At 34.9% G+C, this 20722-nt stretch overlaps 1 protein-coding gene and 1 non-coding gene across 3 annotated transcripts in view; both read left to right on the top strand.

The window, feature by feature from the left end:
- The window catches only part of LOC124640742 (protein trachealess), a 175524-nt gene that overhangs the window by 106092 nt on the left and 48710 nt on the right, over window positions 1–20722 (top strand). The window contains exon 1 of one of the 2 annotated variants that reach the window (XM_047178653.1): window positions 17967–18700. The exons of the other annotated variant lie outside the window; for it this stretch is intronic. Coding sequence (XP_047034609.1) covers window positions 18480–18700 — 221 coding nt within the window. The 5' untranslated portion in view covers window positions 17967–18479. Of the gene's footprint in view, window positions 1–17966; window positions 18701–20722 lie in introns of those variants that run through there. 2 annotated transcript variants of the gene reach the window in all.
- On the top strand, window positions 14350–14421 carry Trnaa-cgc. The gene has a single exon. It is a non-coding gene; the product is annotated as a tRNA-Ala (tRNA).

Below are 20722 nucleotides of genomic sequence, written 5' to 3'. Positions count from 1 at the left end.
GATTTGCAAGCAATGTTTTCTTGACATTTATTTATTTTCAAACATATTATTTACATTTTTAAATATTAAGTATAAAAATAAAAAACATTTAAAAATATAAAAAATAGGTTGCCACCGATATCGGGCACAGGGTCCAAGGTACCGGTGGCTAGGGTCCCAGAGACAGAAACCTCCTCACAATACGTGCCGTATCAAGGAGTACTGCCTTCTGAATCAGTCCCTTGATCCAGCCGCCCAACGAGAGCCTCCTGAGGTGTTCGTCGAGGCTCTTGGCTATTAGACCATTGGCCGTAATGACAATCGGCACAATAACAGCCGTGTCGACATCCCACATGGCGACAACCTCGTGCGCTAAGTCAAGATATTTTATTTGTTTCTCTTTCTCAGCTTTCACGAGGTTCTCGTCATGCGGGACGGCGACATCGACTATCATCGCGCGGCGCGCTAATCGATCTATCACCACAATATCAGCAATGTTTATTATTACGATTATAATTAACTGTTGTCTCTTTGATTAGATACAACATTAGGATAATGGTTACTTATGTTTATTTGTTTCATACGATCGGAATACACTGTTGCACATTTTTGAATAAGTTTTTCTTCTTATTTTCGAACATGAAAATAATCTCACTATTTATTCAAACTAGCTGACGAATGCTACTAAAAGTACGATAGAATGAGTTTTGGCCGTTGATTTTTCCATTTTTATCAATTTATATTGCCAAAATCTGGCTCTAAACTACTGATTTTGGACTTGATTAGGGAAATTCCTTAACGTCGATCAAACTAGAAATCACATATCTTTGAAACATAAACATAACTTTTTTAATCTCTCATTGAAGAAATAAGCTGGTACTTTTCACAAGAAAATTACCCATGAAATCTCACCAATCAGGATGACAGAAAGAAACGTCAATGTCATTATTATAATTCCCAAAGTCATCAACCTCGTTTGTGACATAAATTACGTCATCACTATTTACGAACCGAGATTCTATAAACAAAAAATAATCCAATAAACGCTGAAACGACAACGAGACATTTGAAATATTTCAAAAATCGAACTGCAACTTACTCTGTCCCCCTTAGGGAAATTGTGCAAGATAGAAAGAGAGGAAACAATCGATAGCTCCGAAGCACTCGTGCGTACGTATAACGGAATGGGATTGACTGTATTGTTGAAAGTGACGGCTTTCGAGGCCCTTAAGATGTTTTGGATGTTTATAATGTAACTGATTCTTCCTGTAAGGAGGGTGATCAGAATTCGAAGGAGTATCGAACGATAGAATGAGCTTCGAAAGCTGGCAAAATGTGAAAAAGTCATTGACAGTTACCAGGTTTTGTCTCATAGCAATACCTTCCTCTCATAGGTTTTCATGGTCAACAGTAATGATTGTTATCAGATCTCTAACATTGTACGTAAATCAAGTAATATCTAGTAGTAGTCTGTACCAGACCAAGGGACTATAGGGTCCCGAATTTTTGGAAGGCAAACGTGGTGCCGAAACCAACACGCTGAAGTCCTTTTGAGACAACTTTAATGAAACGGTGACACAAAATAAGTACCTACATAAATTGAGAAACTCTAAAACCCTCGCTGGCTAAAAATACTTACACAAACACATATCATATACCTACTCATCCTTTGCAGTCAGCAAAACTATCACGCTTGCCATAACCGAAAACTTTCTTTTCACTCCCCATACACAGGAGGTTCAAAGAAAATCTATCAACGCCTTATAAAGTAATGTCAAAGCACCTAATTCTACTTCATACTATTCAGATTTCCCGACGGGTTCGTCGTGTGGGACAGAGATAGTTATACCTAGTTCTGTGGGGGGGAAAGAGTCAGGTATACGGTCACGGGCTTGGTTTAGATGATTGGTGAACGTGCGGTCTCGACCGCTGTGATACGTGACTTCTGAGTTCGTCTAAGATAATGTGTGGTGTGAATGGTTTTGATACTTGATGTATATTTATGGAAGAATTTTGTTTGTCGATTTGTAACTTTTTTAGATTTTGTTAAGCTTGTTATTGTTGAGTATTTTAACATTGGTTAAGATTCATGAGTCTAGTGTCAAAAATACTCTGGAAAAATTATCTTGTTATGAACTTTAAAGTATAAATGATTTTGAAATTCTCAATTGTTTTAAGTAAGCACAATTTCTTTTAAGCTTTACGAAAGTTACAGAATACAGGATTTAAAATTACTTTTCTGCCATTTTTTCTTTGCTTATTTTTAATGCAGTGTATCTCAGACGATAACAATAACTGAAACGATCGTTTCGTAAAATATTAACTAAATTATGGCAAGATGAACAAATGTTTTATTATCAATTCGAATCTTCACAAATGTTATCAAGTACCAAGATCACTCGCACCAAGTTGTGAATAATCCGTCAATACCAGACTACTGTCTACCCCAGCCGTTGCTTCGTTCTTCATTCATTGTCTCACTAACGGTACCATCATTCAACTATCAAAATTACTGCAATCTCGTACAGGCGTATAAAAGGAGTATTTTGCCTACTGTCTGCTTCCGGGGACGAAGTGATATTGATTCATTGTTTTATCAGACATATTAATATGCAAATGTTAAGATTGATGTAGTAAATAGGCGACTGTCAGTGAGAAATGTACCTACTTATAGGAGTTTTATGTATACTGTTTACTTTGTATACGAATAGAAATGTATACATATGAGTATATTTTATAGTTCCTAAGTTTATTATCGTCTTCTAATCAACTGCAACTATCTTGTAAAGATGGTCTCTCTGAAGTTTTTTTTTGTAAAGATACCTATTTATAGACAGGACGAATTCTTTTTTGGAATTTAATATTTTTTTCTTCTAAAGTATCAAGACTTCTTGACTAACGTATTTTAGTGTTAGCAGTAGATAGTATTACCGTATAGATTCTGCTAGCATTAGTTTTATTGTTTCATTTTAGCGGTATTTTGCTGTTGTAAGCTAATTTGACCTTTGTGGTCGGAAAAAACCTAACCAGTTTCGCCAGCTGAGAATTTTTTGGAAGAATTCTTTTTTGTACGTAATTTGACTCCTAAATGATAGATGATTTAGGACATATTAAAAAAATGCTAAGAGTAGATATTATTGTAACTTTTTTATTTATTGCTGTTTTTCTCAAAGAAATCATTTTTTAGTAATCTGTCAATTCAAAATTTTTGTTCCCTTGTCATAGATTTTGATCGATTTTCCCTTCTAATACTTTTCCATGTCCCTGAGAATCAGAGTGTAATCGTGAGAAACTGCATGTTTACCCAAGCGATTAAGTTAACGACATTTCTAATTAACTAGGATAATAAGGTCGATGGCACACTTCACTTTAATTAAAAGTAATTATTATGATTTTGATTGACTACCGTGTGTTATGCCACGTAGGTAACTGATATTATAGATAGTTCAACTCAGATTTGCGCGCGGCCCTATGTGTGCGTCGGCTTGTAAATATACAACTTTCATTCGTGTGACAGTGACGTCGTCCGAGCATGACGTGTTCTCATCGCTTTTTGTTATGGGTACAGTCGTTTACGAAAATGTCTAGTTCTTCACGGAGAAAATGTTTTAAGGAGTCAGGTAGCGTTTCAAAAAAATGAAACAACATTCAAAGCTTTTTATTATTACATTTTACAGTTTATCATTATTTTCTCATACGGCTTTTCAAATTGACATTGACAGTATCTAAGATATAAATGAAGTGAAATATCTAAGATGAATTAAATACTCCTTACATATTTTCTAGCTCGGGGTACGCGGACAATAAATAAATGTGTGGACTAAGAATGTAAAAGACCTATAATTTAGTATAATAATGGAAACAAAATGTGTGGGGAATTTTAAAAAATTATATTGCTTCGCATAATGTCGACCAAAATAAGACGGAAATAATGAAACTCATAAATGAACGTTTAAGTCAAATTGATGAAGGGATGTTGGGTAATTCTTGTCGACATGTACAAAAGAAAAAAGAAGAATACTATAGACATTTTGACATGGAGTCAGAATTTATAATTAACATTGGTGAAAGTAGCGAATCCGAAAATTCATCATTTGATTTTTCAAGTAGCGATACAGAATCATTATAAATAAATAAACTAAATTACGTAATAACTGTACTTTAAACAGCCGTATACAACCCCTAAATAACTGTATTTGTACCCGACTGTACCTCTTGTCACGCACACAAAGTCACTGTATATGTACAAGGGTTACCCACACATAGGGCCGCGCGCACGACTGAGTTGAACTTACTATAACACTTTAAGATTAGATCTCCTTAATTAATGATGCTGGAAAGAAACTGGGAAAATTACAGTTAAGTAAGGATATAAGGAAATATAATGTAGGATGAACAGATCATTGTTACATGTTTATGCCTTCATGACCGGTGATCCTTGATGATCTCTAGTGATTGGAAGTCCTCGTGCTTTGGAGGTCCCTCCATGTCAACATCATTGAATACTTCTCAGTAGCAGTTACAATTCCTCGTCATAGGCAGTCAGAATTGAGAAAACTCTCATATTAGTAGTTGTTCGATTACTAAACCTGCTACACACACGATGCAAGGAGAAGAACCATACGGTGTCTATATACATGGCATAGGTGAACCAAAATCTCCCGAACTAAGTATTAGTACCTATATAGTAAGTTAGCTAAGTAGTTATACTGTGGATGAACAGACAACTACCACAAAGCTTTTAAGCTTTTCTTAAAACTTAAAACAATTTGACAATAAAGTCATCACTTCAAATTCACGGTATCGCTCGATTAAGCAATTATGCGCTCCTAGAAAGTGTTCCAATTCTTATGTTTAAACATTTTATGGTGTGTTAGAGGTTCACCATAAAATTGTTGATGAAATGCTAGTTGACGACACACTTTGGGTTAAATGATGCAACTTTGATAATTAATTAGTATGGATAGGATTATAATGCTTGGAGATGTTGCGAAAATCATATTGTTTTCTTATAAGGAAAAGCTTTGAAAATATTGAGGGTTTTCAGACTTTATTGTGAAGTAAGTAAGTATTTGAAAACTGTAAAATAGCCGTAATTGAAAAGAATTTTCTTTATGTCATTAAAAAATTGGTTAAGTGCGAGTCGGTCTCGCGCACGAAGGGTTCTGCACCATTATTCATAAAACGGACAAAAAATCACGTTTGTTGTATGGGAGCCCCCCAAAATATTTATTTAATTCTAGTTTTCAGTATTTTTTGTTACAGCGACAGCAAAAATACATCATCAGCTCTCTATCACGGTTCATGAGATACAGCCTGGTGACAGACGGACGGACGGACGGACGGACAGGAGCGAAAACAATAGGGTCCCGTTTTACCATTTAGGTTGGAACCCTAAAAATATGCACAAATATGAATACAACAAAACAAATATGCAAATCTGTCTCACGATATATTTTTTTTTAAAGAATCTAAATGTTTTAAAAAGATGCTAAAAATATTCCTCAAAAACATGAAATATTCCATTGTTAGTTGATGCATACTCGTACGTACGAAAATCACCTGTCTATATAACCTCGATTAATACCAACTAATATTGTTATGTCTGAACTTGAAATATCAAATCTGAAAATACATGTACCAGCTTATTTTTCTTATTGAAATTACAAAAAATGAAATAATTTCTATAATTCTATTATCGTGTTTAACAGTCTCCGTATCGGACGACATAATGTAAAAGTCATGTTTTAAAAAGTGGCAATTTTTTTCTAACTTTATTTTTTTCTGTTCATTTAAAAGTCACCCACAAGATTGCCCTTGTTACTCGCTGAGGGGTGGGTAAGTAGACTATGAAAGTTTTAGATATGACAATATTTTTTATTAAAGTACGTGATTACCTACACACAAAACTTATGCAAAAATTAAATACCTCGTTACTTTTTAAATTATATGAAGACTATTGTAAAGTGGTTGCTAAATCAATCACAGAATAAGTATATATTCGTGGCTATTACAAAACTATGATAGGTCAATTTTTCAATAAGTATTGTGATAAATAAAACTGGCAGATAGACATAATCACAACTAATCACAAGTTCTTAAAGTAGTATCTGTCAATATATGACCTGCCACACAATTGCCAAAAGTTACAAAACCAAAATGCTGCTAATTTTACGCATGTTTCATTATCGAAACCCTTCGCGTCCCCATGCCGACTCTACGAGGGTTGTAAGTCTACGTCACAAATCATTGAAGCGTGCAATTGTGGGTCTGTTACATTTCTGCGCCCGTCAACACGTCAAAGACATGCAGTTTTTAACTTACTTACATTGTTAAACATTTTACCATTCACGAAATGTGTTGGTGACCATTTTCTGGCAAAAATTGTTCTTACTTATATTTAATAGTAAATATAGGAGTTAGCAGACTTCCAAATAAGATATTAATGAATCCCGTACTGCTTTGTAAATTGGTTGTTTAAATACTCTGTTTTTAATACACATTATTAACTTTTTCTTTTTAATAGGGTACTTACGAACTAATATTGAAGAATACACCTATGTCTTACAAGTTTACAGTGGAAGAATAAATATATCAATAAAAAATCGTGAAAATACCTAAAAGGTTACAATCTTCTAAAAAGATCGCTAATGAATAAGATTTTTTAAAAGAAAAATTGTTTTCAAATTCTGATCAGCCTGCAATATTAAGTTCCGACGAAAAAGAAAAAGAAATAAAAAGGAACGTTTTGTAAAAGTTTCACAGACGTCAGACAAAAGGCACTGTATTGCACGGGAGAAAAATTGTATGCAAATTGCAGAAGTGGATGGCGTTATGCGAAAAGTCATTCTTTTGAAAAAAACATTTTGAAAGATTTTAATTGACAAATACGCTGATATCATCATATCGTATTTTTGTCCAAAATGTAGTAAATTTTCCATTAGTGTTTTCCAAAAATTTTTCTTCTGCAGTCATAACACCACGAAAAAAGCGGTACAGTCTACCTATTATTATGAATGTTTTTTTAATTTATTTATTTTCTATTTTTTTTTAAGTACAATGATCCTTTTTTTTAATTGAAAGAAGATAATGCTGTGTAGTTGGTACATAAAGTATATGTTAGTTTGTTTTTCAGTACCAGCCGTTCTACTTGTCAAAATATTAAACATTTACAACATAAAACCATCCAAAAATAAGGTGTATACTTTCAAAAAACGTTAACACGACCAATTGAAAAATTACTTCGCGTTATTAGGTTTTGGCGCGAATCCACCCTGCCCTTACAACGGGCTGGAAAAAATGTGCTCACGACAAGAAAAAAAAAGAAAACAGGGCGCGAGAACAGTTAATAGTTCTTATTTCAAAATTGCTTGTAATTCGTTAAAAAAGTAAAGTGTGAATAGAGAGGGGACTTTTTTTATTTTTAAATGGCAATAAAAAAGGTTGATAGGTATTTTTCCTCTATGCTAGGTTTGCTGATTATTCGAACGCGGTAAATTGGTTAGTATTCACATATTGTCTGTCTGTAGATAGCAATCTTTCTATAGAAATAGAATGGAGTGTTAAACTTAGGAATTCTGTTGTGGTTTCCACGATCTAAACTTGAAAGTCGGAGCTTCCTTTAGTTTTTGTCCTTATGGTCTATCTAGTAAACAATAGTTGCTAGTGTCAAAATGAGCAACAATTGATGGGTGATGGGAGGCCTGAAATAATGATAGGTACCTACTATTTAGTTTAAAAAAATATATATAATATACTAAATATAAGATAGTTTGAATTCCGCGAAAAAGTCCTTTCGCGGAATTCAAACTATCTTACTTTTCGACCGAATCCTAAAATGTTGTTTTTCATGAAAACTTAGCATTTTCAATGTAGGTATAGTGGTAGAAATGAAACCAAGAAACTCGCCATAAAGTGATAAAATATGTATAGTACCTACTTACTTACTTATTCTTTTGTATAAAATTAACAAATACAATACTTAAGTAAGTTATTTATTGATTCATTTCGATGCTAATACGAACACATTGTACATGATATACGAAGGTATGTAGGTACATTTTATTATACCTAGGGAAAATAACACATACGCTTGATATTATATTAGTGTGGGTGGCAATAATTTACTGAATTTGTGTTGTAATATCATGAAACAGACTGGTGTTTGTATTTTTATTCAAGTCTAGCGAGATTATTTTAATAATATGTGGAACAAGCTTAAGTTTAAATTAAGTAGATGTTTTATACTTACGCATAGTTGTATTCATTTTGTCTTATATAGGTACCTACTGTGGTTTTACCTAACTACATATATACATAATATGTACCTTATATTATAATTGCCTTTTCTAATTATTTGGCCTTTTCATATTTTCTTTCGATTTTCACAAAGTGCTGTTTTGCAGGCAAGTTTGAATAAATGACTGAGTTTTATGGAAAGAAAATAAGTTTCTTACCCATTTCCCACTAAAAATAATACCAACATAACTTATCGAATCTCCAAAATCTTCAACTTTAAATAATATTTTTATACTCCTATCACTACCCAAAACACACACCTCACACACACACATACAAATGCCAACTCACACACACACACACAAACACATACACAGATACATTGACAAAAAGCCCATAAGAGTTTAGGGGACGTCAACGCGCGTAGAATCTTGATGACTACCTCTAAGTCATATCCTTTATTCCGTATTATTTTTACCCGACACCGACATAATAATGTGGTAATTTCGTTTGTTTCTAAGAATGAGGAAAATTATTGTGTGGAACACGTGTATTGTTTTCTGTGTTTGTTGTAGGTAGCTAGTGTTTACTTAATTTCTTTGTGGACTGCACAATTGCTCTGACTTTGAATGCCTCCTTTGTCAAGGTATTAATTCTATCGTGTAGTTCTTCTCTTTCCGTTCATTGATTGGAAATATATTTGTAAATAAATAAATAAATAATGTCGGGACACCTTTTCACACACGTTCGGTTAGCCCTATGGTAAGTTATTAATTAACTTGTGTTATGGGTGCTAACACAACTGATAAACTACATATAGCTACATATATACATATTTATAAATACATATTTGAACACCCAGACCACGGCCAACAAGCATGCTCATCACACAAATGTCGACCGAACCGGGAATCGAACCCGGGACCTCAGGTTCGGCTGTCCGGCATGGTGACCATTGCGCCATCGAGGTCGTCAAATTTGTGCTTTTAAGAAAACTTTGAAAAAACTTCAGAAGTGTTAATACACCTGTGCTTCGAAGAGTACATTGAACCTGTGAATTCTGCACCTGATCTCTCGGATCTTAATCGCGTTGCGTTAAACTTCTCAACGGAAAAAATATTGAAGAGATTAATACGACCTAATTGTTATATGAATTGCCTATTAGCTTTACAGCGAGAAGTTCCACTCGCGTTCGTTTCAGCGCACGGATAACTAATAGCTGATGTAATCTCTCAGGCTCTAAATTATCTGAGCACCAAACAACATTGGAAACGGATCAGTTTTAGCGTGACAGACATACAGTTTCCTTCGCATTTATAATATTATTAAGGATTACTAACAAAGCAAACATTAATACCACACAATAACGACCAAACACACCAAAACTCGAAGCCCAAATACCCCAAGACAACCCTTAAAATGTATTAAACACAGATAAAATCAAAATGGTGACATTAAGCTTTGCATATGGGGCCAATTACGACAGTATTCGTGTAATAACGGAGATACACGTGAAAATAAATTAATAAAACCACCCCCAGTTAGGAGTTAAGATTTAAACGGCATAGATTATGATCTTTTAACCCTTGTTTTGTTGTAGATGTCATGTTATGTTGTTAGAAGGCTTAATTTTTGTATGATTTAAATTGTTTTACTCTGACAGTGAACACAGACGATTAAGTATAATATTTTGATATTTCTGCTCGTGATCACCATTTATGAGTGGAAAGCAATTTTATGGATTTTTTGAACTTCTTGACTTTGAATGTTACCTGCGAGATGACGGCAGACAGAAGAGTATGGTAGAAGAAAAATGCTGCGTCGACCCAAATAAAATTGTGACAAGGGCAGGAGGATGATGATGGTTTGAACTGAGCAAGCATAATGTCATAACTTTTTTCAACTGAAATCTACAAAATTCTCTTAGCATGAGTATCTTTAGACATATCATCAGATTGTGAGACTACTCATGGTGATGAACGACAATATTTCCTTCAAACAAACAAACAAAATATTCCCTAAAACAAAGGAAACTGGCAACACCAAGCACACAACTCGACCAATTAAAATTAGAATATCTTAATTCATATCGAAGTATCAGGGTTGCCATCTTAATGTATGTTCGTACCCTAATTCTGGGGTAAGTGGAGATAAACTTAGCAACTTGGACATGTTTATACGCCTTAAGTGAATGTGTATTAGCGTGTTTGTTTGTTTGTGTTGGTCCTATCTTGTTAATATATGTGTAAGCCGTTAATTTGCATTTCGGTTGGTGTTTGGTAGAAATCTTTAACGTCAATTATTTTCTAAAATTGATAAGTAGATACCTACTTATCTATTTATATGTAATCCCATTGATTTCAATGTCATAAAAAACTGACCGTTTAATAGAAACAAAAGTTTTTTTCCCTTTTACTGGTAGTATGAACGGCGATATTCCTAAAAATCCTTGAGTGTTTCAATATTCAAGTGAATTGGTGTAGGTAATCTATATTTCCGAAGAGAATTGAGTCTAAGGAGATGAACCAGAATTATGATTATACTTCTATGTAGTGCACCGCGTTTTAATTTGACGATTGTCAACTTTTTCTCACTGGTTTAGGGGCTTTGCACATTTAAAAAAAAAATCATATATTTTTTTAACGTCGCACATACGTAGATTTGACCAATTTAGGCGGCCAAAAATATTTTACAATGTATTTCGTTTTTTCTATCTTTATTTTATCATTATTTTATTATTTATTTTATTTAAGCATTGTATTTTGATAATAAGCATGTTTTATTGAAAAAAACCGTAAATATTTTTTTTTAATGTAGAGTATCATATATTTTCATTTTAAAAGTAGTTATGATATTTTTTATTATATCTATTTCAAAATAATATGTAATGTAGTAAAAAAAAAATTAATATTTTTTTATTCCTCACTTTCTGCCTCTGATATATCAGACTCTGTGTTTGATTCAGCTGGTAGTAGCATATTTTATTGTTTCAGGGCAAAATAATCTTGTTTTGATGTTTTTTTTTTGTTGGTCACATTTCTTCAGTTTCGTATTTCTTTAGTTTTCCTTCGTTTAGTCCTCTCACTACAATCTTTAAGTGATTTAGATGGCCGCCCCGGTCGATTTCCAACACTTGTCGGGCGTTCAAATGTTCTGCTTAACCAATTCTCATTAGTTTTAAGGATTTTTTTTACAGTTTCAGTTTTTTACTTTCGTAGCTATTTTAAAATATGCAAATCTATGTTTAAAACTGCTTATATTATCAGGTGTGTCACCCTAATAGGTCAAAAGTTAGTTTCCTAGGTAATTTAGTTTTTCTTCCAAATTAGTCAGATCTTGCTATTGTATTTTATTGTAAATATAACGTAGGGTCACTATTTTTACGCCAGAGGTACTCAAAACAAAAAAAAATGCACTTTGTGACATTTTAAAGAAAAAAGTATTTTATTTTTGTATGAGCTTCAAATCTTAAAAAGCCTGTAAGTCGGACATCCGCAGCTATCCGCAGCCAAAAAATATGTCGTAAGCTAGTTTAATATGTCAAATATCTAAAACTAAAAAAAATGTTACGCGGTCGAACGCGATAATATAACAAAATTGTGTTTAAACAAGAAAATTACTAAAAAAATATTTTGCTTACACACCCTCTTTTAAAATTGAAATAATACTATAAAAAATTAAGTGATCACACTTAAAATATATTAAAATATAATAACTGTTACCTACACAACTCGAATCCATCATAATAGTTGCTTAATATCAATTAGATAGCACAAAAAAATTTTTTCTTTAATACCGTCTACCGAGATCTCTAAAAACGTATAACGTAAAATTTGCACTAAGGTCAAGTTCCAACTCCTGGTGCAAGCGCATATCGCATGTTTGGTAGGTAGATGTGGTAAATTCTTATTGCTGGGGTAATCCTCTTTCCATTTTACCCACAATTTGATGATAACCTTTATTTAAAAAAAAAAAGACTTTTGGCCAGCTAAATTGCTCAAATCTACGTTAGTGCGTCGCGTCAGCCAATTCTTAACAACAATCAAAGAGTTGACCGTACAACCAAACAGTACTGTCAACAACGGCTTCGATCACAATCATATGGCCGAAGATTTATCCCCGCAACGCCACGCCACGCCACCAATAAACCGTCCTACGGTCATTGCACGTATCTGCCGGAATGTGGGGCGGCCCAATCGATATTGTTTAAAATTCAGTATAGATCGCTGGCTTAGTACGGGGCCATTTGGGGCCGTGCGAAGTGAGAACGTCTTGGAGAATTCATTATGGATTCATCATCATCAGCATTTCAATCTTGATGGTTGAGCACGAATGTCGTGGGTGTCGAAGGCTTAGATCTTGGCTAATTAAGAATGCTATTTGTTTTAACAAGTACCAACTGGCTTTTATTATGGATGCCAGTGTAATGAACTGGTCAATACTCCATGCTCAATTTTATACAAGCATTTTAAATGTTATACAAGAGAAACATATTATACTAGCTTCTGCCAGCGGTTTCACCCGCATCCCGTGGGAACTACTTCCTGTACCGGGATAAAAAGTAGCCTGTAGCCTTCCTCGATAAATGGGCTATCTAACACTGAAAGAAATTTTCAAATCGGACCAGTAGTTCCTGAGATTAGATTAGATTCAAACAAACAAACTCTTCAGTTTTATTATTATTAGTATAGATAAGAGAAACAATATGGATTCGGTAGGGCACAGCTGGGGCCCGATTCTCCTAATTTTACTTAAGCGACCTTCGATTGACGTTCGACTCGATTCGACTGAGATCCAATCCCGACTCGATTACGATTGAAGCGTATGTGGCATTCCGCTATTTTTTCTTTGAAATAAGCCTTTTTATCCTTTTCTGTCATTCAATAATGAATCATTTTGTCTGCAAATGATTTACGATTGCAAAATGATTGTACAGCAAACTACCGTATAGACCAAAATCATCAAAATAGCAGACCAATCGCACACCAATCAAATGTCAATCGAATACGATTGGTCTTTTATTAGTAGCAGAATGCCCGATATGGTTAAAACTGCTATTACGATCATATTGCGATTCGATTTCTATTCGATTTTGACATTATTAACTTAGGAGAATCGGGGCCCTGGTCTTAACTATTAGACTGTAGTTTAGGGCCTTTTTTGTTTTGTAATAAAATACTTGGATTTACTGAATTATTTGTGTCCTTCTGTAGTAACCGAATTAACTTTTTATAACATTTTCAGTTATACTTATTTAAGACTTTTTGCCTTTAAAATATCTCTAATCCAATTATCACGTGCTAATTTAATTGTCCACAGCATGCTACGACTTTTTCTTCTAATTTAATAATAGAACCAATTTAGGGGCTTAATAGAGGGTCAACGTGTCAACTGTTTGTCGATAATTTGAGCAAAAAGTTCCAATGCTTTCATAGATTAATTGAACGTACGGCAAGAAAACTAAAAATAGATGCTTCAGTGTACCTGTAACTGAAGTTTTTCTGCGGTTTTTACGTGACAACTGACACTAGTTTAATCACTATGAAAAAAAGTAGAATTTTAAAATACATTCTAGATTTTTTTCTGTACAATCATTGTCACGTCTATCGATCAAATACCTAATATACTATGTCTATAAGAAAACTTTATCGATATCGAATAAAATTCATCCGAAAAAAAAAACGTTTGTTGCTCAAATCGATCGGTGTCGAAATTTTATGGCGAATTCTCGAAATAGAGATACAACCATCGATTATTTGGAACGATAAATAATCGATTACCCACGTAACTGTAGTATCGAGTGTATAAATAATCGAGTTCATTGAACTGGCTCGCGATTGGTGGGCTCCTGGTCTCCCAATGTCAAGTCCATGAACAGGTTCAAACACCTGTCACGGAGTCTAAAAGAAAAAAATGAAAATCACGAATTATCCAATAAGAAGTGGCGAGTTTTCTGACTGCCTTTTGTACGGAATTCGGGTGTGAATGAAGGCATAAGCGACAGCGGGTATTTTCTTTTTGAATAAGTGCAGAATAAAAATGTAAGGAAATTGTATACAAATAAAAAGAGCGCACTTAGAATAACTCTTGCTAGTTAGGGGTGTAAGGCATAAATTGAGATCACGTCTTATCGGGGATGTAACTCAGTGGTAGAGTGTCTGCTTCGCATGCTGAAAGTCCTGGGTTCAAATCCCAGCATCTCCAAATGCTACTTTTTGCATTTGACATATATGTATTTCATCAATTATCTCGTATCTGCTAAAAATGACAAAAATATATTTTTTCTTCTTTCGGTAATAAAATCTTAACTAAATTTTAGTCATTGCAATTTACAGACTGATAATTAAAATAAAATGTGATAAAGTCTTTCATACTGCTACTAGTCTCTAAGCTCGACATTTGACTGGCACATTGCACTCCCAGATTTACCCGCTACCCGCTACCGCTTATCACCATCCCCCCATCCTGCGTACCTCCGCGTCCCCTCATCGTGACCGTGTCAGAACAATCACTTTATTGATTATGTCCATCCCAACCGATACCGTAATACAATCCAAAGAACAAAGTCTAGATTCTTTTAAAAGAATCCAAAGTCTTTGATTCATGAATGGCTTTGGACGATGGAAAGTAAACGTGAATTTTTTTGGTGTTTGTGTCTAGTGTGAGTGGGGGTTTGTTTTCTAGTTTTTTTTTTATTGTTGTTTTGTATATTTGTATACGTATAGGGTCTTTTTGTGTGATATGTAATAAAATTCATGTTAAAAATCAAATTATATTAAAAAATATGTTGTATATGGAAAATATTGGTGGATAGAGTAAAACTACCGCATACTTACTTGTGGTTGGTAATATAGACTGAAATGGTTTACAAATGCGTACTAATCGTATTAAATGCGAATGATTGCGGATCATGTTCTGAGAAAGGTTTTGAGTATGGACTTCAGGGGAAAAAAAAACAAATGAAACGTTAGATAGATTGTGAGAAAGACGATATGACTAGTAGAACGCATGCTGCATCGATCCAAAATGGACGAGAGCAGGAAGATGATGAAGAAGGTATTAGGGAAAGTATTAATTAAAACTTCTTAATTTACAGTTAAGGACAAACACCACTAAAATAAAACCATATTTACTTCCAAACACATAACGTTACTTTTGCATATCCATCAGACCATAACACTAAACTTACACAGCTATCAGTTAACAAATATCTAAACCATAGACCAACCATAGATATTAGCACATAAATAGGCGGATGGGTGACCGGAAGCCGCAACAATCCGCTTCCGGTAGCCATCTAACTGGACACCTATGTTTAGGAGTTTGGTCGTGAATTATCTAAACTGTACGATTTGGTATTGTTACGGTTTAGTGCAGTGGTTTAGGGTTGAACTGTTAAGCTGTTGAACTGTAATGATTTCATTGCTTTATATTTAGCTATTGTAAAATGAGGAATGAGTCAGAATGTATTAGCCACGATGATTTGTTATGCTAAAGAAAATCGCTTAGAGTAAAATTGTCTGGAACAGATCGCTATTTGCGATAACACCGCCCATTAATTACTTATGTATTCCAAAATAAGGTCCCTTAGTTTAAGATCAACAATTTGAAAATTGGTGCACCTAATGAAGTAAGAACTCTATTAAAACTAGGACGACACCTGAAAAACAGTTTACATAGACTATCTAAGGTCATGCCTTCAATCTCAATACGTTCTCCGTCATAAACAAAAGCCGATCACTTACAATTTTTTACCTCAATGATCTTTTAACCTACTACGCATAACACGAGGCTACTCTACTTTCAACATACTTTACAACTACCTTCATTTGTTTGTTTTTCATAGAAAAAAGGCAAAGAATACGGAGAAGGTTGCAGTACGTGATGGTTGTTGGTAAGCCCTTTTTATGGTGGAAGTAGATCAAGTACTTATCTGTTTCTTTTAGATACATTTCTAAAGAAATGTGTTTCTTGTTATCGAGTGAGCTGCAGGTTTAATAACCTGAGGAGCCTGACAACCTGACAGTAAGAGATTTTCAGGGCAATTATAAATATAGGCACGTATATGTAAGGTTATTGTTTTTCCCTTTGCAACCCTCATATTCATCAATAACTATAAAATCTATCAATGTTTGTGTGTTAAACTAGTTGGCTAAAATATTTTAGGTAAGTACGTGCCGTGTCTTTTCATCCATAGTCATCTATCTCATGTCATCTCTCGAATCATTCACGAAATTGATTGCAGTGAGTACTTACTTAACATATGAATATATTAAATGTTAAAGTGCAAAATTCATTCCTACACCGTAATACGCTGCAATTCTGACAACGGTGTAACCGATTATTAGATTATAAAAAAGCGAGATTGTTTATGCTTTCACGCTCCAATAGATCTTCAGTTTATAGTGAATTATCTACAATTTCTGCGCACGGCTACTGTTTTAAACGTTTAAATTCTATCTTTGTAACGAATCTTTCTATTATTGAATGATTTTCTGGAATCAGTTCAATATTTGTAACAACAACTTCGATTTTCATCCGTTTCACCTGTATACCGTTAAAATTACTTACCTACCTATATTTACTCACTTTATATTTCTTATCTAAACCATACCGACATACCTACTTAGTTACCTTTAGGTACTAAGTAACTCTAAGTCTTGCTCCGTACCTACACTCACCTAAACCTTTTCCGTCATTTGACAAAGAAAACCTATCTACCTATGTTCTTGCGTTACCTACGTAAAAAAAGTCTGTAAGTCGAGACAAAAGTTACCTTTGGTCCTTCCATCCCATATCAAACTTCAGCAACGTTATTTGGTCCTCCCATTCTTGGCTCCGGAGCAGTCAGCTGTGCTGATCGCGCTCAGCATACAAACCACGCGATCTTGAACCCTAACAGTTATTGATTAATTCTATACCAACTCTATTTATAGGAAGCTTGAAGCCGAGGCAAGGGATTGGAAATCGGATGAAAGTAGCTCGCTTTTGTTTCGTTTCTCTCCTATTTTGAGGGTTAGTACTTATTACTACTATTGTTAGACTTTTGGCATAGGGATAAAGGATCAGTTAATTTTGGTCCTTTGATATTTATTAGAAATTTTCTTATTGGAGTCTTTAAGGGATATCAAGCAAGACTGTTAAGATCAAACCTCTCATTTTCAATTATGATCTACACCTTTAATATCTAGTCTTTGATAATCCTACCCGATAAGTTATCATCAACGGACCCGTGTTTAGCGGTAATTGTGGAGCTAATCAATCGCACGTGTGGCCACGCCCACAATATTCAACACATGTCTCATTCTACTACTAAACACGCTATGTTCATCTATTAACGGTCCCAGACGTTATAATTAAAAAGCATTACGCGAATCGGCAACGAAACCGCAACAGGGCCCAACAGCGTCAACTGGCCGACATCCAACCGACAACACACTTATTATATTCTATGAACACCAGCTATAAACGTATTTCTGAACATATCACGTACACTACTACTAGCAATTCCAACCAATCAGCGCGCGACAATTCAACTTAATAGCTTAGGCCACGCCCAATCACGTAACCGCCTATTACGAGCCGTGTAACGACGCAGGCTTTTAACTCGGCGATGACATCCGATCGATGGCTATGCCGGTCCATCGTATTGCGACGTCTCGCTCTAAGGCCCGATCGGCGCCGGGTCGGCTGGTGTCCCGAGTGCGATAGAGTCGCGTTTACCGCGCGTGTCTCGTCTCAGTTGCACGTCCGAGGTCGTAGGAGGGGGTCGCGTGCGACTGTTTTCGATAATCGGCCGCGCGTTCCGTACGTGAAAATCGGACAGTACTCCGTCAGTCACGTCCACGTAAAAACGGATATATGCCCAGAATATTTATTAAGTGGGTGGCTGTGCGTGACTTTTCCCCTGTGAATAGCTCGCCCCGTAAATGATCGCCCGAAAATAGAACGTTTGTTTGATAACTGAAACGTCTTCGCTGAAATAACGGGCGCAGCGTTTGTGAATATTTCAGCTGCAGAGACTCTGTAAACAATGTGGTCCAGACTTTGAAATGAAAGTAACCAAATGTAAGGGACATTTTTATTTGTAAAGTGGACGCGAGTGTGTGTTACAATGCTAGTTGTCTGAGAGAAAATAGACAGCGCCCGAACGATTTTGATACTTTTGGCAATTAATTCAAAATGAAGTGTGCGAAAGCGCGGGAACTCTGTTGTGGAACTGTATCGGACTTGTTTTAGATTATTAACAGTGTTAAGTGACAATGTTGCCATATCAAGCGGTAGCTATGGACTACGCGGTGGCTTCGGCTGGTTTCCACCACCAGAGGCCCGGGGGCTTGCCCGGCGTGATGGGCCTGCCTGGGCCGGGCCCGGGGCTCAACCCGGGCCTGAACCCGGCCTTCACCCATTCCTGGTTCGTACAGACAAGCCCGGATATCTGTCGGCAGCAACAAGCATCCAACCAATCGCATCTCGAACCTGGGCACGTTTCTTTTTTCTTTATATTTTTTTATTTTCTAGTTAGTTGTTATGTACTGAAATTCAATAACACATTGATGCCTATATTATATTTAATAAATTTCTTATTAACAAGAAAAAAAAACATATATTTTTTTATATGTATAAATTGTTAAAAAATCAATGAGTTATTGAAACAACAATATTTTATCGCCTTAATAATTTTTTTGCAATTACTTTATTTAATGTGCTTCTTTATCTGTGCTTAAAAATAAAATAAATCAATACGAATCTGTGTAATATTGTATACCCAACTATTTAAATCTCCATACAATATTACACGTTTACTCACTACAAGAAGAAAACAACAGACTTTTTTCGTTTAAAATTATCTTGTCAGTTTTATAGCGGTGGAATGACTTAAGTAATGAAATAAAACAAGATAATAAAATGTTTTAAATGTCCACGCGACAGCAAAATGTCTGTCGAATATTTCCTGATTATATCTACACGGCATTGTTGTACTGGTTTCTAGCACGAATAATATTCTTTGCCCTCTTACGTCATTTGGGCAGGAAGTAATTTTGTATTTTTGACCATCTATGTCCACTTAAAGTACCTATTTCATAGAAAATCATGCATGTTTGTAAGTAGGTATATGACATGAGTTTCAAAAACCAGATCCTCAATCTTTTTATTTAAACAAATTAATGTCAGCATTATAAAACTCTAAGGACCATTTTATTTAACCATTCTGGTCCTCATTACCTAAGCTAAATCTACAAAGACTGAAGTAGATTTATTTCAAGTGTCAGATAAACTATCATCGATAAAGCCGTAAAATTGAGCATTAATTTTAAAAAGCAAATAATTTCAATCAAACTATCGAATTTTAAAACGTTTAAATAAATGACCGAAGCTAACAAGAATTTTCATCCAATAGATGAGCCTTTAAGTTTTCAATTAAGCACCCAAGTATCAAGATTATTGCTTAACAAAAGTGATAATTAATTAAAATATTGCAAACGATTTCTAAAATAATGACGCTGAACCGATCGCGTTAAGAAACTATTAAATTATGGCAATCTGTCAGTCATTTAACAATTTTATGGTGCGGTTATAGCGTGCAGTCGTGGTGGCCTAGTGGGCAAAGAACCAACCTCCAGTATGAGAGCGCGGGTTCGATTCCAGGTCAGGCAAGTACCAATGCAACTTTTCTAAGTTTGTATGTACTTTCTAAGTATATCTTAGACACCAATGACTGTGTTTCGGATGGCACGTTAAACTGTAGGTCCCGGCTGTCATTGAACATCCTTGGCAGTCGTTACGGGTAGTCAGAAGCCAGTAAGTCGGACACCAGTCTAATTAAGGGGTATCGGGTTGCCCGGGTTACTGGGTTGAGGAGGTCAGATAGGCAGTCGCTTCTTGTAAAGCACTGGTACTCAGCTGAATCCGGTTAGACTGGAAGCCGACCCCAACATAGTTGGGAAAAAGGCTCGGAGGAGGGTTATAGCGTGAAAGTTTGAAATGAAATCTCTTATAGTTAAAGTATCTAAGTAGATTTATAGTAGGTACATTTATTACCAACTAATATAATAAAGAGGTAACTTTTTATGTTTGTTTGTACCTTGTAGGGTCAGTAACTACAGAAAAGATTTCAATTGTTTTTTACTATTGGAAATCTACAATATTTTTCGTGTAACATGGGCTATATTGTAACTCTTTACATCAAACCGCGAGGAATCAGCTTGTTACTAATAAAAAACCGAAAGATTTTCTTACATAACTACAAAATGAACAAAAAAATATTATGTAAAGCCCAGCACAATAGGTATGTGCAGAAAGGTCAAAAGCAGTATTTTTGTTCTTTGCGAAAAAAAGAGGTTTGATTATATTTTTTCCTCTAACTTCATTTTTCGGCATCTCATTTGTTGATGGTTCCTCAGTTCAATGTTTTATTAAATCGTGGGCTGCCTCCAAAACGTTTTGCTAAGTAAAGCAGTTGACTAACTGACGTGGACAGGACAGGCAAACAAATTAAGATTTT

The sequence above is a fragment of the Helicoverpa zea genome, chromosome 21, assembly GCF_022581195.2.
Source record: "Helicoverpa zea isolate HzStark_Cry1AcR chromosome 21, ilHelZeax1.1, whole genome shotgun sequence".
Classification (NCBI taxonomy): Eukaryota; Metazoa; Arthropoda; class Insecta; order Lepidoptera; family Noctuidae; genus Helicoverpa; species Helicoverpa zea.
This window is presented reverse-complemented; position numbering and strand designations above follow the sequence as displayed.